Source organism: Eupeodes corollae, chromosome 1, assembly GCF_945859685.1.
Source record: "Eupeodes corollae chromosome 1, idEupCoro1.1, whole genome shotgun sequence".
Lineage (NCBI taxonomy): Eukaryota > Metazoa > Arthropoda > Insecta > Diptera > Syrphidae > Eupeodes > Eupeodes corollae.
In genome coordinates this window covers 108,952,913-108,972,463 of record NC_079147.1, presented here as the reverse complement: position 1 = coordinate 108,972,463, position 19,551 = coordinate 108,952,913, and the positions used below count along the sequence as shown (strand labels likewise).

Genomic DNA, 19,551 nt, shown 5'->3' with positions numbered 1-19,551 from the left:
TTTCATAGAAAACTGCTTCAGTTAAATTTAAAATAATTAAATGGCGCCCAACGTTGGTTATTCTTGGACATTTCTTTTTCCCTTCTATATCATTATTGTAACATCTTCAATAGAAAAAGATTGACAATGTAACATTATTCAAACTCTGACCATAGATAATTTTAATTTTGCACAATTGCAGATATTAAATAAAATATTCAAGCGTTAAATGGCGCCCAACATTAGTTATTTTGAATATGCTTTTCAGATGGTACATATGTACATATGAAGTGCAACTTATTATAACGGCGCTCTTGAGGTTTGCAACATCTTTTAAGTTGTTTCTAGTATTTTTGTATAGGAAATTGAAATAATTTAATATTAGGTAGTGAAATGGCGCCCAACGTTGGTTATTTTCGGAATTAATTTTTCTCTTCTATGCCATTGTTGTAAACTCTTCAATGGCAACAAACTGACAACACAACATTATTCAAGTCTTACCATTACCATTAATTAAATCAAATATTCAAGCTTTAAATGGCGCCCAACATTAATCATTTTGAATATGATCTTGAAATGATACATGCATAGGAAGTGCAACTTAATATACCGGTGCTCTTGAGGACTCTAGTTTCTAAATAAAATTCTTACTCTACGAATAAATGCATACAATCTTTACGACAAACTTAAAATTTTCATTGTTGGGCGCCACCTAATAAAATTGAAATATTATTTTACTACGAGAATTTTGTGGTACAATTGGAAGTTTACTCGAAAGCAATATATTGTGTTGAAAAAAGGACCTAAGCAAACGATTGTTGATTTCTAGAGACTTTTTTATTTTTCAGCTTTGTAACATACTTTCTTAAAATCCACTCATTCTTAAAAATAAAGAAAATAACCTAAAACTCAACTTAAGACTCAACGTATTCTTGGATGCTCATTTTTTTTATTTTTATTTGACTGGCGAATTGAATCCAAATAATAAAAAAAAAACAACTTATGTATAACCTACAAAGACGGTAGACTCGAGAATTCGGCTTTGCATGTCAGTCGTGGGGGAGTAAAATATAATAATAAAATTGCAAAATGACGAATCAACAATAGAAAAACCAAAGAAACACTCTGGATGTGCTTTTTGTGGAATTTTGTCGGTACTTTTTTGAGCACAAACCCACGATGACGTCCTTGCGAACAATGTAATCAAAAAGAGGAAAAAAAGTTAGAAAACTATTGACGTTTTTATTTTGAAACACACCTTCCTATAAATATATTTAGTACTACTCCAAAAAAGAGTGCAAGATAAGTCCCTTAAAGAACATAGAATAAAGGAACTAACAGCTCGAAAGTGAAAAAGAAAAATAACAGAACGGAAGAAGATGTTTTCGATGTCGATATTGTGTTTAGAGGGTGTTTTTTTACACGTGGGGTTTTTAATCTGGCAGTAGAATTGGTGTTTTTGACAGCTGTCACAAGCAGATTTAGGATCTTATTTCTGAACTCTCTCTTATTTTCAATCTTGCACATTTATAACGAACGAAACAATCATTTTACTGAAGGTGAGCGGCTTAACCCGTGGGCCCGTAGATAGCGTTGCCTCCAGGATCGTGCGAACACCGCTGGATTATTTTGTTTGGGGTTAAGTGACATCGTCTACGCAGAGAAGCCCAAAACGTTTGACGCCTTGATCATAGAGTGCGTCATTCAATGACATATTTCATCTTGATTTTTAAAATTTTTGTCTTGCAATGTTTACTCGGAATGAATGTTTAATTGTCATTTATTTGTCAGTTAATTAGGTTGTGAGCCAACAGATTTTTTAATGTCCATAAGCAGTAAAACTTGTTCTACGTACTTTAAGCTCACAAAGACCGTTTCTTAATAAAAAAAAAAGAAAACCAAAATTGTGTAAAAGCGCGTGTCAAACGTGCCCCAAATAATTTACATCGCAAAGCGTAGGTCGTCTTTAAATCAGCCAAGCTACATTCTTATAGTTGTAGTATATTTTTATGACTTTTTCGCCAGTCCGCACTTCTATAAAAAGTTATTATATATACTTTTCTTTTAACCCAGACATTATTATTGTGGGCTTTAAAAAAAAGAATAAAGAAGTTTTTTAACGATGAACTGACAGGTCATACCTGGTACTTCAATAAAAACAAATATAAAGCACATAACCAGCACTTTTTTGAACATAAAGGTAGGTATACGAATATTGAAGTCCGCTTTGAGAAAAAAACAAAAATGACTCCTCTAACTCCTAAGGTTGAATGATTATTTACCCAATGGAACGACACTTTCAGTCCATATATATATATCTAGATATCGCCCACCCCCACAAAATGTGGTGTGTGTTATTTTTCTGCTGCAGCGACCTGTAATTTAACGTGTTTCTATACTTTTTACATTTTCATTTCGAAACGCCTTGAGCCATCTCATAAATCTTTCAATAGACATGAAAATTACAAATGACAAAGTGAATAGAAAATGAAAATTGTCGGCATTTTCTAGTCAGATACATTTTATACCAATTTATGTATTCATTGCATATATATACACTCCACCCCCAATTTATTGTATGTATACCTACTACGTAGGACTTTCAAGTTGTGGTCCTATTTTGTTGTTGTTGTATGATTATAGACTGGAGTTGGCTATAGAGAGAGAATAAAAGGGGTTTTTTGTGTATACATTTTTATTTGTGGTTTAGGGGTGCCCTTGCAGAAAAATAACAATACTACCCTTCAGGGACGATATAGGCTTTCAAACACACAGACATGATGAATAGGTATTCTATTGATTTTATTTACCTATACTATGTATTAGTTATATATATATATGTATAGGTATAAATGTACGAGCAACGCGACGACGACGAACGTATACCTATGTAAAGGGTGTGAGCCTCGGGTAAGAATGCCATTAAAATCGCATTAGGCTTGAATATTGGACAACAAAAAAACACACAAATAAATAAGTAAATACAACAAAATAAAAATGGGAAATCGAAAACAAATGCACGACCAACGCGAACGGTCTGATCCTGTGACGATGACGGCCGGTTTTGGTATATTATTTTCTTCTTTTTAAAAAAGAAACAAACAAACTTTGCACACCCTTAAAACGCACCCTTGAATAAGTTATAGGCGATTCAATTTATTTTTGTTTGAATATCTATCTACCATTAAAGGTAGCAGAATATAATAGTCCCCCTTTAAGGTGGGTATCTCTACCTCTATCCAAATATAAATGGTGTCTGTGGTTATTTTTGTCTTCTTAACAAAAAGAACTATACATGTTTTTTGGAAGGTTTTTTTAAAGCTGATCTTTTTTTTCTAACATTTTTGTGTATGGTTATCAAAATGGCAGTTTTAAATGAATTCGCCATTTTTTGGAAAATTATGTAAAGAGGGTTGTGAAATTTACTTATTGAGAACATATTTCAATTGAAATGTGCACTTAAACCAAACAACACGAACAAAAACCAAAACAACTTTTCTTAAATGGCGCCCAACGTAAAAAGATGGAATTCTATTTCATCGTTTAAGTTGATTTCTTTGCTAGATTTTGTTAATCTTTTGTTGTTAGATTTCATTGTAAAAATAATTTGGCTATATGGAATCACAATTCGAATGCTCTGTTAGCTTTTAAGAAGTCTTGCAAATCTTATTTCTTTTAATTTAAATCTACAGCGGTTTGATGGCTAATTCAGGTGCTTTTGTGTAAGTTTAAGACAATATCATATCGAAAACATTTACTTTTTCGATATTAATAATATTATGTAAAAAAATATAAATATTAAACATTTGAATAGAAAAATTAAAAGAAATTAATCTCTTCTCTGCATTTTATAAGGTTGCTTATGCATCATACAAAAAATGTATATTGTAGATAAATGATGCCCCTGAGATACGAGTATGATATCAAATTTCTTTAAACATACATCAAACAAAAATTATGTGAAGTACCTAAGTTTTGTTTTTTATTTTTTAAATTGATATGACCAATGACAGAAATCATGAAGTGATAATTTTTGTCTAAATCTTACAAAGGTTTTAAGGTGTTCGAAAGTATATATTTATAAAATACTTTTTGTCTCATATTTTGATAAATTTTTGTTTATTTGATTTCATTATAATATTTTGATTAACCTGAATTTATAGAATAGAAATAAATCAAAAATATTAAATTTTATTTTCATTCAATCATAAAAATTTTAAATTGAAATATTTTGACACCATCACTCGATCAAAAATATGTAAACACGCAAATAAAACAATGGATTAGATTGAGGTCATCTTTCTTTTTGTTTTGTTTTTTAGTTAAGAAAAATAGTTCTACTGAAGATAGTATAATAATGGGTTGTCCATTTTGAGGTTTCAAAAGTATAGAGTTTGAATTTGTCATCTGCCAAACTAAGTTGTTACACTTTAACTTTTCAGTAAAAAGTCACTGTTTGGTACGATCTTTTGTCCGAGGTTTGATTGGACCTTTGCCTGCCATTGAAGAATACGACTTGGAGGACAATTTAACAACGCTGGACTATTTTTGTGTCGGGCTACGCGAAAGACCGTTTTCATGCAGATTAACCTTTAACTCTTGAGGCCTTTAAAATTAACATTCGTCAAGTTATGGCTGAGATACCTCAGAATATGTGCAAAAAGTGGTCGAAAAGTACCTCAAAAGAATCGATTCTTGGTCATTTAAATGATGTAATGTTTCACACATAATATCACACAACTTTTGAAACCGTTATATGAATAACTTTTTATAAATTCTTAGAAAAGGTCTGACTATTTTCATCTGAAGTTGCAAAGTCTTAAACAAATTTAAAAAACAAACGCTTTACTTAGTAAATTTCGTTCTTGACAGCTGTCGTAAAATCAACTTCCAATTTTGACAACTAATCAGAGCATTGGAAGAACTTCTTCAAATTTTGTTTATGGCTTATTAAAGAGCTAATTTGTTGAAACCATTCTCGCGACACACCGATTGTTCCAAATCATATTTCTGAAGAAGATCGGAGGGATTTCAGCCTTGATCAGTATTTAAAATGTTGATATATTTGAATTCAATATTATAAACTTCTTTATTTGTCAAACTGAACTCTGATTTAGTTTTTTCTTTTATTAGTTCACCTTCAAGAAATGTGATCTATTTGGTGCTAAAATAAGATTTGCCTTGAAGATTATGTGTGTCTTGAGTGCTTTTATTTTTTGTTGATGAACTAGATTCAATATTCGAAAGCATTATGTAGTTCGATATAAAAGTAGCTTCTTTAAGTTTTTAGGTTATACAATTTATAAAGAATTTGTCAAGGCTTTTGGTCCATTGTATGATCGTAATCTATACTATTATTAGGCTTGAGGCAAATTGTGATCTCAATTTATTAAGATGACCGTCGGAAGTTCATTTCAAAACATTTGTATTTCTATTTTGAAGAAAAGAACTTGCAAGTGATTATGAGATTTTAATCATCGATTATTTTTATATTTGTTTATTGTCAAAAGTATTTGCATAATAAAAGAAGAAAAATATATTACTCACCATGTGTTGGATGGTAGCCAGTTGAATAATATCTTCTATGATGTCCGCTACTTTCTAATGCATAAAATGCTCCCATATCAGATGCGTCAAGGCCACCCGATGTACCACTCGATAAACCCTGATGTCCACTACCACCTACCCCTAGTCCATTGACATTTGGTGAACCACCAAGTCGCGGACTCTCGTACCAACTGCGAGCAGCTTCCGCTGTTGAAGTCATATCCATTTCGAGAATAATTTTGAAGGTTTTATTTATAAACCACTTGTAACACGAAAAATATTTTTTTTGTTTTTGTGTTTTTTTTTGTTTTAAATAAACAAAAAACACTAAAATGTGTTTTTTGTTAAAATAATGTTTTAATTTTTATTTTCTATTATTATTTTTGTCACTGTTTATGATTCTTATGTCTTCACTATCATTTAGATGATATCTTTAAGGATATTTTGGTTAACGAAATTTTATCCAACTGTTACCTGAAATTATAAATTGTTAAAAGTTAAGTATTGGTTTATACTCTATAATGAAGATTTATATATTTGTTTAATTTACTGTGCACAGATTTATAATAATTAAATAATTAGTTTTACCATATAAGACTTTTGCTCATATACAAAATATGTTCAAACCCTTCAAATGGAAAAGCCCTTATCTTTCTCGATAATTAACTTCGTATTAAGTCTGTTTTTAAAAGGGTTAAGAAAAAGATCTTATCTTTCTGGTAGTAATATACAAAACTATATAAAGAAGTTGTAACAAATTTTCCACTGTTAGAAAATTAATTATAATTAATATTGTAGATTAAATTTATTACTGATTGATAAAATATTACAAAACGAAATAAAATCAAATTGTGAATAAAAATAAAATCATTTCTTTATCTGTAAAAAAAAGAACAATTATAAATATTATTATCTTATACTTGGAGTTATATTTCGTTCTTGTGATTGTGATAACGCCCCTAAAGTTAAAAAAAATCTAACTGGGCTAATTAAATGATTAACTTTGAAACTTTATGATAGCATAATTTTAAATTTGACATTTAATAGAATATTTTTACAAAGCTTTGTTTGCTTATCCTTCTTTGGTTTTCTTATTTTACAAAGTTTTATCTTGATACTTCCCGAAATTTTTAATTTAAGTGAAGGGCATTGTAAAATACAATGCTAAAGCTATTTTAGTAAGTCATAACTGGTCTAACTTAAGCCTGGTCTTTTCTTGAACCCTTAAAAATAAAAATGCGTAGTGCTTCCAAAAAGATTCTTGATCCCTCTTACTTTCCCTCGATTTTTTAAGGCCCCATTGAATAATATATAGAAACTGCTAAAAACTTCGACGTTAAACTTAACCGGCTTCTAACATGGCACAACCATATCAATAGAATTTTAGGCAAAGTTTTTAATACCCTACGTACTTTACGGGTAACCCATTATTTTTTACCAGTAAACACAGGCATGTTGCTTCCCAAGACTTTGTTAATACTAATCTTTATAATATGCTTTTGAATTACCATATGTAGCTTAGCTATAGTTAACGTAAGCTTAATGTTGCTTTTAATTATATTGTTAGCTATGTTTTCGGTCTAAGAAGATATGACAGTGTATCCAATTTGGCTATATACCCTCCTGCTAGGTATGTCCTTTGATAATTACCTTAAATTTTGTAATTTTTAGCTACTCTCTGATGTAATGCTAACAAACCAACTACAAAACTTTTTTGACAAAATTAATTTCCCCTTATTTAGAAGATCTAGTCAATTGATTAATCCTCATTATACATGTTTAACATATGAACGTTAATTTTGTATAAACTCAGTCCGACTGTCAAAATCTCTCCTACGCTCTATTAAGAATATCTAAAATGCAACAAGAATTATAAAGGCTTTAAAACACTATTTTTCAAACAGCATTTATCATCAATATTTGGCTTTCTCTATACAATTTGTAACATTAGCTTGTAACTAATTTATAAGATATTGTATCTTTTAGTTATTAAGCATTAACAAATAAATAAAATTAAAACGAAAAGAAATAAAGTCATAAACATGACTTTTCTATTTCAAAAGGATGGAAGCATCTTCTTATCGCTTTACATTTTACCAAAGTTAAATTATAACAAAATGTCTAAATCCAAACGACTTTGGAGTTTCTGACATTTCAAATTAAAAGATCTGTTTCAGGTTTGTTTGTTTTGATTTTATATTCTTTCTTCGAGAACTGTCATTTGACGTGATCAGATGCGTGGTTTTTATTAAAACGAATAATTATTTTATCAGTAAGAAGTGTATTTAAATTTATTTTGCTTGTTAACTAAATACTTGACGGCTTTGACAATTAGTCTTTTTTAGGCGCAAAATTTCAAACGATTAAGTAAAATGTTAAAGCCCATTTAAGCAATTTACTAAGCTTAAGGGATGATTTACCTACTTTTAAACGATTTGAACATCTTGCTATCTCTTAAAATGTAGCTTAAGTTAAAATCACGGAATGGTTACTTTAATTTTTCGCAACTTGCTAATACCATATGACATTTGAACAATTGGATTTCAAATAATAGGTTCGTTTAAGTTTTTTAGCTTTGTTTATTTTCACAAACTGTCACTTTTTAGACATGTTCGGGTGACCGATTTTTAATGAAAGGGAATTAGAAATTGAATAGTTGGCAAATCGAAAAAAAAAATTGAGTCGATAGTAAAAATAAATAAGAGAGGTGGCGCAACAGTCCATGAAGAACCAGGGCTTAGTGATTTACAACTCTCAACCATTGCTGTGTGCGAATACCGCCGAATCCGATCGGCTAATTTGAGAGAGCACTTTTCATTACAAGAAGTACTCTTGAAGAACCTGTCAATTCCTTGCAAGAGCTAGTAACCGTGAATAAAACTTTAGATGGCACAGGCAGGGATTGAACAAGACATCTTGCATGACAGTCCAGAGCACCAACCATCACGCTTTATATTCAGAAAACATCAAGCAATTTACCAAGCTTAAAAGATGATTTGCCTAATTTAAAAGAATTTTAAAATCTTTATATCTCTTAACATTTATCTTAAATTAAAATCAGTGACTACTTTAACTTTAAGCTGTTGCTAAAACCATAAGACAATTGTATAATGGGATTCCAATTAATAGATCCGTTTAAGTTTGTTAGCTTTGATTATTTTCACAATCTGTCACTTTTTAGACGTGTTCGGTTGCTTGCATTACAAAAGAATAAGAAATTAGAAATTTAACTGCAAAACGAAAAGAAAAATGAGTAAAGTAATAAATATTTTAAAAACTGCTTATTAGGAAAGTGTTTTAAAGTCTTTACAATAAAAAACAAGATAGGTGGCGCAACAGTCCGTTGAGAACTAACCAAAGCATGATGCCACGGGTACTACTATTTTAAAATACTTAGTTGAAAAGATGATTTGCTTACTTTAAAAGAATTTTAAAACCTTGTAACATTTAGCTTGAGTTAAAATCACGGAATGGCTACTTTAACTTTAAGCAATTTGCCATAATACCAGAATAACATCTGTATTACAGCAGTGGATGAAATGGGCCAGTCTAGAGTTGGGATTTCAATTATTAGGTGCGTTTAAGTTTGTTAGCTTTGTTTGTTTTCACAAACTGTCACTTTTTAGACATGTTTTTTTTGCCTGTTTAGTTAGAAAAACGAAAAGAAAAGTTGTGCCGCTACTAAATTGCTAAATATTTAATATTTGCTTGTACCTAAATTATGTGATAAGCTTTTTACAAAATGCTGTTTTAAATTTAGCCCCATAGTCTTTAAGTTTGAGTTGATAAACAAAGTTTTAGCAATTTCATTTATGAACAAAAATAGATGTTGAGATGTTTTTCAATTCAACTTCAATTACTATAGTTTTCAGTTTATGTTTTGTTTTTCGCTCGGTCTATTTATCATCATCAGGTACAGGTAAGTATCGCAAAGGAATTGATTTCCCACACCGCAAACAATTATTAAAGGACTCTCAGGATTTCACAAAAACACAGAAAAATGAAATTGGTTTTATTTTTTAAGAATACCTGTGGTTTTTCACACTAAACATTCTGACATTTATCTTACAAACGCAACAATATTTTTCTGTTGTACCTTTTTATTTTTTGGATGTGTGTTGTTGTAATTTTTCAATAAACAAACAACAACAAAAAAGGATATTGATGCCTATATATACTCGTACGATGTCTGACGATATTGTATACTTCTATGCGGTAGGTTGGTGTCTCGAATAAGATAGTTGGCGCCCGCAGAGGTCTTTCACCCGCATTATATTATTGTTCACCTTTTTCTTCATGGTGACATTAAATTTATTTTATTTTGTTTTGGTTTGTAGTTTTGCTGATTGAGTTTTGATGGACAAAATGATTAATGGAATGATGATTATAGTAGTTGCGAGTGGATGTATTCGAAATAACAAACGACGGCGACAATGAATACAAAAAGATTTATATTGAGGTTTACCATTGTGGGTATTATGGGATTGTTGCAAAATAATAAAGCAATATAAAAATAACAATAAAAAGAAGCTAAGGACACATGCGAGATGCAGCAAATTGAGCCTTGTTATATTTGACAATATCTTTATATCGTTGTTGCGATAGCATACACATGTGTAAGTATATTTTAAGGCACCTAAAAGAGGTTGATATATATATAGGTAGGTATACCTAAAAAGGCTGTGAGAAACTTATATTGTAGCCTTTTTGTCATAACAAACATTTTAATTAGATACTTATGATTCTTCTAAATTGATTTTCAAGCCTTTTGTCAATTGTTGCGGTTGATCAGGTATTGACATGAGTTGGGTTTTGGACGCGCCATTTTATTAATAAATATATTTTAAATGTTTAAAAGTGCCCGATTACAAAATACGTTGACGAAGTTGCGACGCATTCATTTGGAGTTGTTTTTTGACATTCTTAATTTGGTAGAAATGTCAAAATTCCCTCGCATTTCACTCATCATATTCAATTTTCAAGCCTTTTGTCGGTTAATCAGGCATTGAAATAAAAATATGTAAATATATTTTAAATGCTCAAAAGTTCCCTTTTACAAAATCCGATGGCAAAGTTGTGACGCATGCATTCGGAATGATTTTTTAAAATTAAGCCAGTGGTGTTCTCCGTATTTCATTCATCGAATTTTAAAATCTATGTGATTGGATTGCTTTAAAAGAACTTAAAATTTGTCATAAGTTCATGACGAACTACGGCGCGACGCCACCTTAAAACTTGAAATTTAACTTCAAAGGCAGATATGTTTATTTACTATAAGATTAGAAGTTCGTAGATTTGTCTTGCTAAAGTTTCTAAGACAAGGAGCAAGTGTTTAATTTTTGTTAAAACATCAAGAGAAGATAAATTTTCACAATTACAAAAAATATTTTGTTTTCTTTGGCGTTAAGTTAAAAATCTCAAGACAAAAATTTTAGGTTTTGGTTTGATTGAAAGGATTTTATTTTCTACAAATTAAGTCTATCAAAACCGTTAACTTTATTAATTATTAAGACAATCAGTTAGAAAAAAAAACAGCATATTTAGTTTGATATTAACGTTTTAAGATCATTTAAGTCTTTGTGACCAATTTCTGATTAAGTCAAGTTGTTGTCTTACGTCAAAGATTTATTACGTGCGTGAAGTTTTGAGATGTTCAATATTGTTTTTTTTTTTGGGAGTGATTGAGCTCCAATTTTGAAGCTTTTAGTGGTTCAAAATACACTTTATAAATATGGACACAAGTCTTTCTTGTAACAAGCTTGTTGTTGTTCAGAATTGAATTAATCAATATGGAGTTAAGTGTTTTTTGTTAGTAACTACTTTAAGTCAGTTGAATTGAAGGTATTGAGTTATTAAACTTTACACAAGCAAAAATGTCAAATTTGTAAAAGAGTCTTATGAATTCGAATGATAATTGTCTAAATAATAGTCCTGACTTTTAGTTAAACTAAATTGTATTCATCAACTTTTATCATTTCAAATTTGATCAAAAGGTTAGGTGCCTTATCTTAAAACTTGTGTAACTAGTGGATTGATATTTTTCTATATTCTATTTTATTTATATTTTTGTAAGTAGTACGAATTAATATTTTTAGATAACGTAAAACAAAAATTATTATCTTAATCTTATATTTTTTGATTACACCAAAATCAATCGACAAAGTTTTTTACTCAAAGATAACAGCGAAAAAGTTAATTAAAATAAATTAAATTGATTTCACTTAACAAATTTAAGATTGTTATCGTATTATCAGTGATAATAAGTTAAAAATACAAAATTTAGAAAAAAAGTAATTTCCAACTTTAAAAAATAAAATTAGGAAATGCCAAAATGTATGATTGTAAGTTTCTATATAATATACAAAATGTGTTTAGTTGTTGTTATGGGGATTATTTTTAACCAACAATTATATATTTTTAATGTGTTTTAAATGACAAACAAAATTTGTTTTAATGGACACACGAAATATTCGTTTTAAAAGGCCAAACATACACAAAAAAGGTACTTAAATGTTTTTAGAAGAAAGGTCAAAAATTAGGGAAAACCATCTAAGAGAGCGGTTTTCAAATTGGCAGAAGGATGTTGCTTTATTCTGACTTGATTTCAATTAAAAATTCCAATAAACAATTCTACACATAGAATTTTTGTGTTCCAAGTTCTGGAGTATTTTTTGATAAAGAAGTTTTGAATTTTTGAATGAGACGTTAAACGATTTAGCAAAACTTTCAAACCATTTTAGAATGTTAATAAGCTAAAAATATTATATTTCTGGGGCCTTACTCGATTCTACCTTTGATTCTATTCGAAACTCATTTCTTTCATACGATTTGAAAGTAGAGTCGGATGCCGGTTCTACCAACTTCTTTTCAAAAATGTTTGTACTTTCGAACGAATAAGGATTTGTTTGATAGTTTTAAAAACAACAAAAAACATCAAATTCAAATCAAATTATTATAACAAAAATGAACACCGTTGGAATTTGCAGGGAAATTTAGAAAGATACGAGGAAATTGAACGCAGAAGAATAAGAGATAAACCGTCTTTTTAAAAGACGGATTTATGTTCTTACTCGAAACCATATAATTAGGGTGGTAAATGGAACTTATGTTCAACATTTTACTTAAACTTTGACAAAAAAAAGCCTCGCTCGCAAACACATTTGATGTAGACTGATTATTTTCTATTTTGCCTTGTTTTGAATTCTACTTTCGAGTTACGTAGTTCCTCGTTTATTCGAAAGTTTAAAAGAATATAGTTGGCACTACTTGAACTATTCGATTCTCGTTGGTTCAAAACTAGTCAAATAGATACATAGTACCAGTTGTTCGAATTCCAGCAATTTCATTGTAGAATCAACTTCTTAAAAAAGGAAAACCCTAAGTTTTTAAGTAAACTGCTAAATATTTAAAAAATCAATAACAAATCAATTTGAAATCCCTTAAAAAAGGTTGTATTAGGTTTTGTAGCTTTATTTTAACCTAATTAATGTCTACAAGGATAAACATTTTACATTCAATAAATTCTTAAATTAAGAAACAGCTTCACAAAAACACAAAAATCTAGCCCTAAATACTTATTCAAAACATTGTATTTCATTTTATGATATTTGACTGCATTAACTTCACTCACTGTCTACAAGTAGTTATAACTTTATCTACGATTACCAATCTTTAGGTATAATAATTTTGTAGTAAAAACCAAAAACATCTAAATTCATGTAAAATACATTAATTAATAGACAACTCATTCTCCTTCTTTTTTATTTAATATAAAAAATATACAAAAATAAATAGATTAAACAAAATAAATACAAAAGCAATAAAAATTAATTTGAATAAATTATAATATAAATGTTCAAGAAGAAAAAATCGATATTATTGTTTGTTTTCATAAAAAAATAGAAAATTATAGATTTTTCTTACTATAAGCTTAGCATATAGCCTATTCCTATAATACACATAACCCATCTATAATTTAGATTATAAATGTGTTTACGGCGGGGGGTGGGGGCTTATGGAAGCATACCGAAGTAGCGCATAGAAAAAAGAGCATAATGATCCAATTTAAATCTAACAAAACTTGAATTTTACTAAAAGGTGTGGTGTAAAGTTGTATAGATACTTATTCAAGATGTATAATATTTAAAAGATCAAGCATTTTATTGGGGGAAAATAATTTACAAAACTATTTTTATAATAAATTAATACATCATACAATTTAAATAATACCATGAGTAAAATTAATTTAATTGAGGTTTTTGTTTTATGAATTTTTATGCAATTATTTATAATAAAATAAAATCAATATGTAATCAAATAGAGTGATATGGGATACTTAAATATATATTATGGGAAATTTCAACTTTCTGAAAAAGTAGTTAGGTTGTTTTTGTTCATGTTTAGGGAAATTGAAATATGTCCTGAAGTCTCTTAATTTATTACGATGCAATAAATTAGGTGTTATTTAGGAAACTTGAAAAGTTAAATTGATTGCGGATAAATAATAATTGGAATCGTAATTAATTATAACATTTACGGAAGCATTTTTGATCATTTTTGGGTTGTACATTATCACGAGAATGTTTAAACAAATCAAACTCTTATTGGCAAATTCATTTTTAGGAAACGTACCTACTTAATAAGTTTTTCTTCAAATTTTGAGTAATAGTTTTTAACTTTTGTATCACATATTTTATATGACAGTAAGTTGAAAGAAAAGAAGTGATAATCGTGGTTCAAATATTATCAACCGGCGGCGGAATTATTCTCATTTTCGAGCAACTATTCCGTACAAGAATCTAAATTTAAGTTTAATGGTTGCACCTGTTTGATTAACAATTTAAAATCTATGTAGAATAATTGTCGTTAGCTTCTTTTTTTGAAAGGTTAAAACATTTTTCAATATTAAGATGTCTTTTTTGCCGTCGCCGCCCCGCACGGGTTGACAATTTTGGCAGCAGAAAAGACAGAACATTCTTAGAAGACAACAAACTCTACCAATAGGTGGACTTTGGCCATAATTCAAGCTTTACAAAGAATCAATTTTAGTTGAAGAACTTATTAATAAAAATGGGTTTTCATATTATTGAGATCTTGCGCTTTAATTCATAACCAATGTTTTTTTTCAATTTACAATTTCTTAAAGATACATATGTCTGACTTAATAGATATATAATTCAACGAATATTTAAAATATTATAAAAGTTCATTGAGATGATTCTAATAATTATCAATTATTTTTGGTTTTGAGCAAACCTAAGGGCGAACAATACCTTTTAAGGCAAATATAACTTAATGACTAAAATTAAAACTAAAAACCACAACTAAAGAGGTCCACCTACTATAACTTTTATATATTTATAGATAACCCTAACGGTGAGAATTCTACAAGACTTTGTTAGAAATATTATCTACTAATAATTAAAAGAGGGAAATTCTTTCGTAAAACGGAACTTTAAAGTTTGTAGCTAGTCTTAAAAGGGCACATGAACCGACAACATTATGAATATTAGATAAATGGTGATATGTAATAATTATAAACTAAGCTGTTTTTGGCATTTAAGTCCATCAAGGATCTTTCTACTGGATTTGCATGGAGACTTATTCTTACCATTTTTTTAGAAATCTGTCCTATTTGGTTTCATTAATGGTGTAACCTGAATTGATTTGTATATTGTTTTGTTTGAAAACCGCTTCTTATCTAGCTTTCTAAATATTTCAAAACAAAATCTCAATATTTTCCGTTCAAAACTCTCCAATTCTTTTGCTTCACTGAGTGAAATTGTAAACCAAGTACAAAACCGTTTTGAATATCAGAATTTTAGTTTTTTCTAACATAGATTTCGAACTGAATAAAGTTTTTAATGACTCTACTACCTTCCTCGACATTTTAAGAATTGCTCTATCGTGATTATTAAAAGCAAATCGGTTTTGAAAACCAAACCAAAAGATATCGAAAATTTAACATTCATAAATGAAATATAACAATTTTTAAAAACATTTTTGAATAAACAAACAAAATTGTAAGATGGAAATGAATTTGATTTATTTTAAAATAGTCCCAATTTGTTTTTTCCTCACCGAATAATTAAATAATTAATAATTCATGATAAGCTTTACTGACAGACTTTAAAACTGGATTAAGTGTGTTAGGTTTACTAGAAAATTCAAAAAATTAAGAAACTTTTAAATTGCAAAAAAGTAACTGAATACGTTCACAATTTTTAAGACGCTTCAATTTTGTTTATCGTTTGTATTTAAAATCGAAAAAGGGATTCCATTTTCAAAAGTGTTTATTTTGAAAATTCAATCACATACCCTTAAAGTTAATCAACTGAATATTTAAAAAGTTATTTACTAAATATCGATTAAATGTCGGGTAGGGTTTTAAATTAAAATTCAGTGGTACATTGACACCTTGAACATTTCTAAGCAATATCTAACAACAATTCCTTAACTCAACTTCATAAAACATTTATAAATAAAATGTCAGCGTTTAGAGATATTGGCGCAAAGTTTTAATCAAACTATTGTTAAGGGTTTAAAAATTTACTAGTTTTAGCAATTTGCTATTTAGCAATTTACTTAAGGAGACCAAAACTTTAAACTTTTTATTTCGTTTCGTTTTATTAACTAGTAAAGCATCCAAACATGTCTAAAAAGTGACAGTTCGTGAAAACAAACAAACCAAATACACTTAAACTGGCCTATTTATTGGAATCCTAACTTCAGGCTGAACCATTCAATCCACTGCTGTCATACAGATGTCATATGGTATTATGGCAAATTGCTAAATATTAAAGAAGCTATTTCGTTCTTTTAACTTAAGCTAAATGTTAAGATTAAGCAAGATATTAAAATCGTTTAATACTAGATAAATCATCTTTTAAGCTTAGTAAATACTAAAATGGCTTCAAAATTGTACTAAATCTTTTCACATTTGAGCCATTGTTACTTTAAGCAGAAGATAGGAGATATAGAAAGAAAGATGCATCACTTAAAAATTAGACTCATAATATTTAACAAATTTTAGTTTAAAACTGAAGATTAACGAAAACGTCGCGTCAGTTGCACTGAAAAACATAGACAGCTTAATCGATGTTTCGAAATATATTTGAAGTCTCTACTTATTGACAAATTAACCAAACTTAATAAAGTTTTAATGAGAGCTCAAACAAAAACTTAAAAGATTGATTTATTTTGCTCATGGAAACATTTTACGAGTGATGCATTCTTCCGACGGAAGTGAGACAAAAATTAAAAAAAAAAAACAAAAACTCTTTCAGGATATACAAAATATGTTTTTATTTATACAAGTCATAAAAACTTCTAATTTTTATAAAAAGAGTTGTCAACAAGTTAAAACAATTGTATAAGATTTTAGGCACTATATTTATTTTGCTCTTTAATATCTATTATTTTGTGGTAAGCTGATTGCTGCTTTATCATAAAACTTAAAAAATGTTTTGAATTTCAAAAACATGCACCTTAATGGAGATTGTCGGTATTGAAGTTCAGATCTATACCTACTGTAATTGGCAGCTTACTCGTATAGTTTGATGAAACCAACTTAAGATTTTGTAAAGAAGCTAAGAGAAATGTTGACAAACATGGAGTGCTTAAATCCCGCCTAAATATTTTCACTTCTTTAAATGCATACACCAACATAAGAAATAGGTTGATTTCAGAATGATCACTTAATTTTTTAAAATTATACAAATTACAAAAAGAAAAGTCAACAAATTTGTATATACTTGTACTTTCTTACTCTCGTTTTTAGTTCATGGTTTTTCTTTTTTATCGATTTTATTATAATCCACTCGATTTATTTTACAATCAATCACATAAAAGAAATCAACAATATTATTAAAAAAACATCCTTTGGTCATAAATTAAATAATCAACCAAGAAATCAACAAACAATCCGCATTGTATAAATATTTGTATCTTTCACCAAGCGCACCTTATCCACAACTAGAATCGAAATCGACGAATCAATCCAACAATCATCACACACGATCCTGTCGATCAATTTTTTTTTTCTTTAATTTTCTTTTTTAGATTTTTTGACAGGTAGTCGTGGTTTTAATGTTCAAGTTATGACACTGTATATTCTTATCTATAAGTATTTTTGTTGTTGTTGTTGTTAACTTTTCATAGATAAAACCCAAAATAAATATAATCAAATCGAATGGAATGGAATCGAATCGAATCGAAAAAATCACTCGTCAGGTTAGTGCGTCGAACAAGTAGAAGTTTAAAATTTCAAATTAAAAAACGGTACCAACAAAATAACAAACATGGAAGAAACCCGATAACGGCACATCAGTGATAAAAAAGCAAAACACTTCACGGTGATATGTTTAGTACGGGTCCGGGTATAGGTTAGGTATTTGTGTTTTGGGAGAGATAAAGGTACAATCTTATTTATAGATGGTTTGATCCATCCATCTATCAAGGCATAGAGAGCTAAGGTACGTTTACAACGGTACACAAACTAAACTAAAGTGATGCGGCGAATTAAGTCAAACAAAAAAACTAAATACATTGACAAACACAAAAATAACTGGGCAGTGTTACGGCGGCGAATAGTGGGAAAACCAATAGATAGCCGGTAGTCAGATAGTATTTTATTTTTAGTTGTTGTCTATGGCGTGATCCATCAAATTGTTTTATAGTAAACTGTGCACAGTATGGTTTGATAAATTTTTATTCAAAAATGGCTTACATAATTTTAAGTTTGTTGTTATTGTTTAATAGAAGATTTGATGGGCAATCACAATCAGATTGGAGATCAGATCGATTATCGGAGGTCGGTCGGTCGGTTATCGACACTCGTATCTCTATCTATCATCGCCGGTGATGATTTACCATAAATTGGTTTATAGGTACCCGCGACAAGTTTATCTATTTAAATCTTAATCAAATCTCTGATACGTAATTAAGATGGATATTTTTATTATTTAGCAGGATTGAAAAGGGCGCGCGCGAGATTAACCGCAATTAAAAACGCCGAGAAATAACCGTAAACAAAAACCGTGTGCGGGAGATCTTATTGTCAAATCAGAGCAAAAGATTACACACAAAAACGACGCTGCACACTCAAACACGTCAACGGTCGCAGACCAACTGAAGAACACGTATAGAGGCACATTGAAAAACCGCACGGTTGCGGGAACGACAACGACAACGGCGATGACGAACGACAACGCCACCAAGCAGAACCAACAACAACAACCACACAAAAACAGGGAAAACGAGAATAGCAAGCTGCCAACGCAACGCCACTGCCTAGTGCCTGCTGCCAGCCGGTCGGCTTTGGCCAATCCCACTGGGAATTGATGGTGGCAATGGTGGTGGCAGAGAAATAGACCTCTGCCCTGTTGGCTGGAACAGCCATGCGCTCGAAGGGGTTGGAATGAGTGTAATAGCGGTGTTATCTCTCTGAACAATGGGCGTATCGTTAACAGTCTTTCTCGTTTTCTTACACTGTGGGAAAAGAGATGGTAGCGGTGGAAATTTGAGCTGGCAATGCCTGTCAAATACGTGTGTCTCATTTTCCTGCTCTCTCGCTCTTTGTTGTGTGAGCGCCCATTTGTATCTCGTTGTCGTATTTCGATTATTTCGAATCTACCTAAGGTGACAAAGTGAGAGGAAGAGGTTCATTGGTGCTGTTGCTATCGTTTTCGTTGTCGCTGAGCTGCTTCTTCTTCCTACTCACTCCTTTAGGGGACCTTAGATTGTTGTTTGTCATCTGGTCTCGGGAAATGTAGGAAAAATAAAAATACAGTTTGTGTTTTAATTTTGTTTTTGCGTAAAATCTGATTTTTGCATTTTCTGTTGGAATTTTCTTGTTTGCTTGTTGTACAAAGCTTGTGCTTGCATTAAGTCTTGAAACTTAACTCTAGTAGAGTAGAGGCAGTGGGCGCTGATTGTCGAACGCTGGGCGCACTTAAGAGGGTTGAGAGAGAGAAGTTGAGATGGTCGTGGCGTGGCGTGGCGACTAGCGAGGCGAGTTGAGTTGTT

General features: G+C 30.1%; 1 protein-coding gene across 5 annotated transcripts in view; it reads right to left on the bottom strand.

The window, feature by feature from the left end:
* LOC129938818 (GATA-binding factor C-like) overlaps positions 1-18,847 on the bottom strand; it is a 111,395-nt gene extending 92,548 nt beyond the window's left edge. For 2 of the 5 annotated variants that reach the window (XM_056046606.1, XM_056046601.1), the window contains exons 1-2: positions 18,254-18,847; positions 5,527-6,000 (exon numbers count right to left, since the gene is read on the bottom strand). In XM_056046606.1, the coding sequence (XP_055902581.1) occupies positions 5,527-5,752 (226 nt within the window). In that variant the 5' untranslated portion in view covers positions 5,753-6,000; positions 18,254-18,847. Of the gene's footprint in view, positions 1-5,526; positions 6,001-17,293; positions 18,230-18,253 lie in introns of those variants that run through there. The other 3 variants (XM_056046602.1, XM_056046604.1, XM_056046605.1) reach the window with 3 other exon arrangements.
* Between the last annotated feature and the right edge of the window lie 704 nt (positions 18,848-19,551).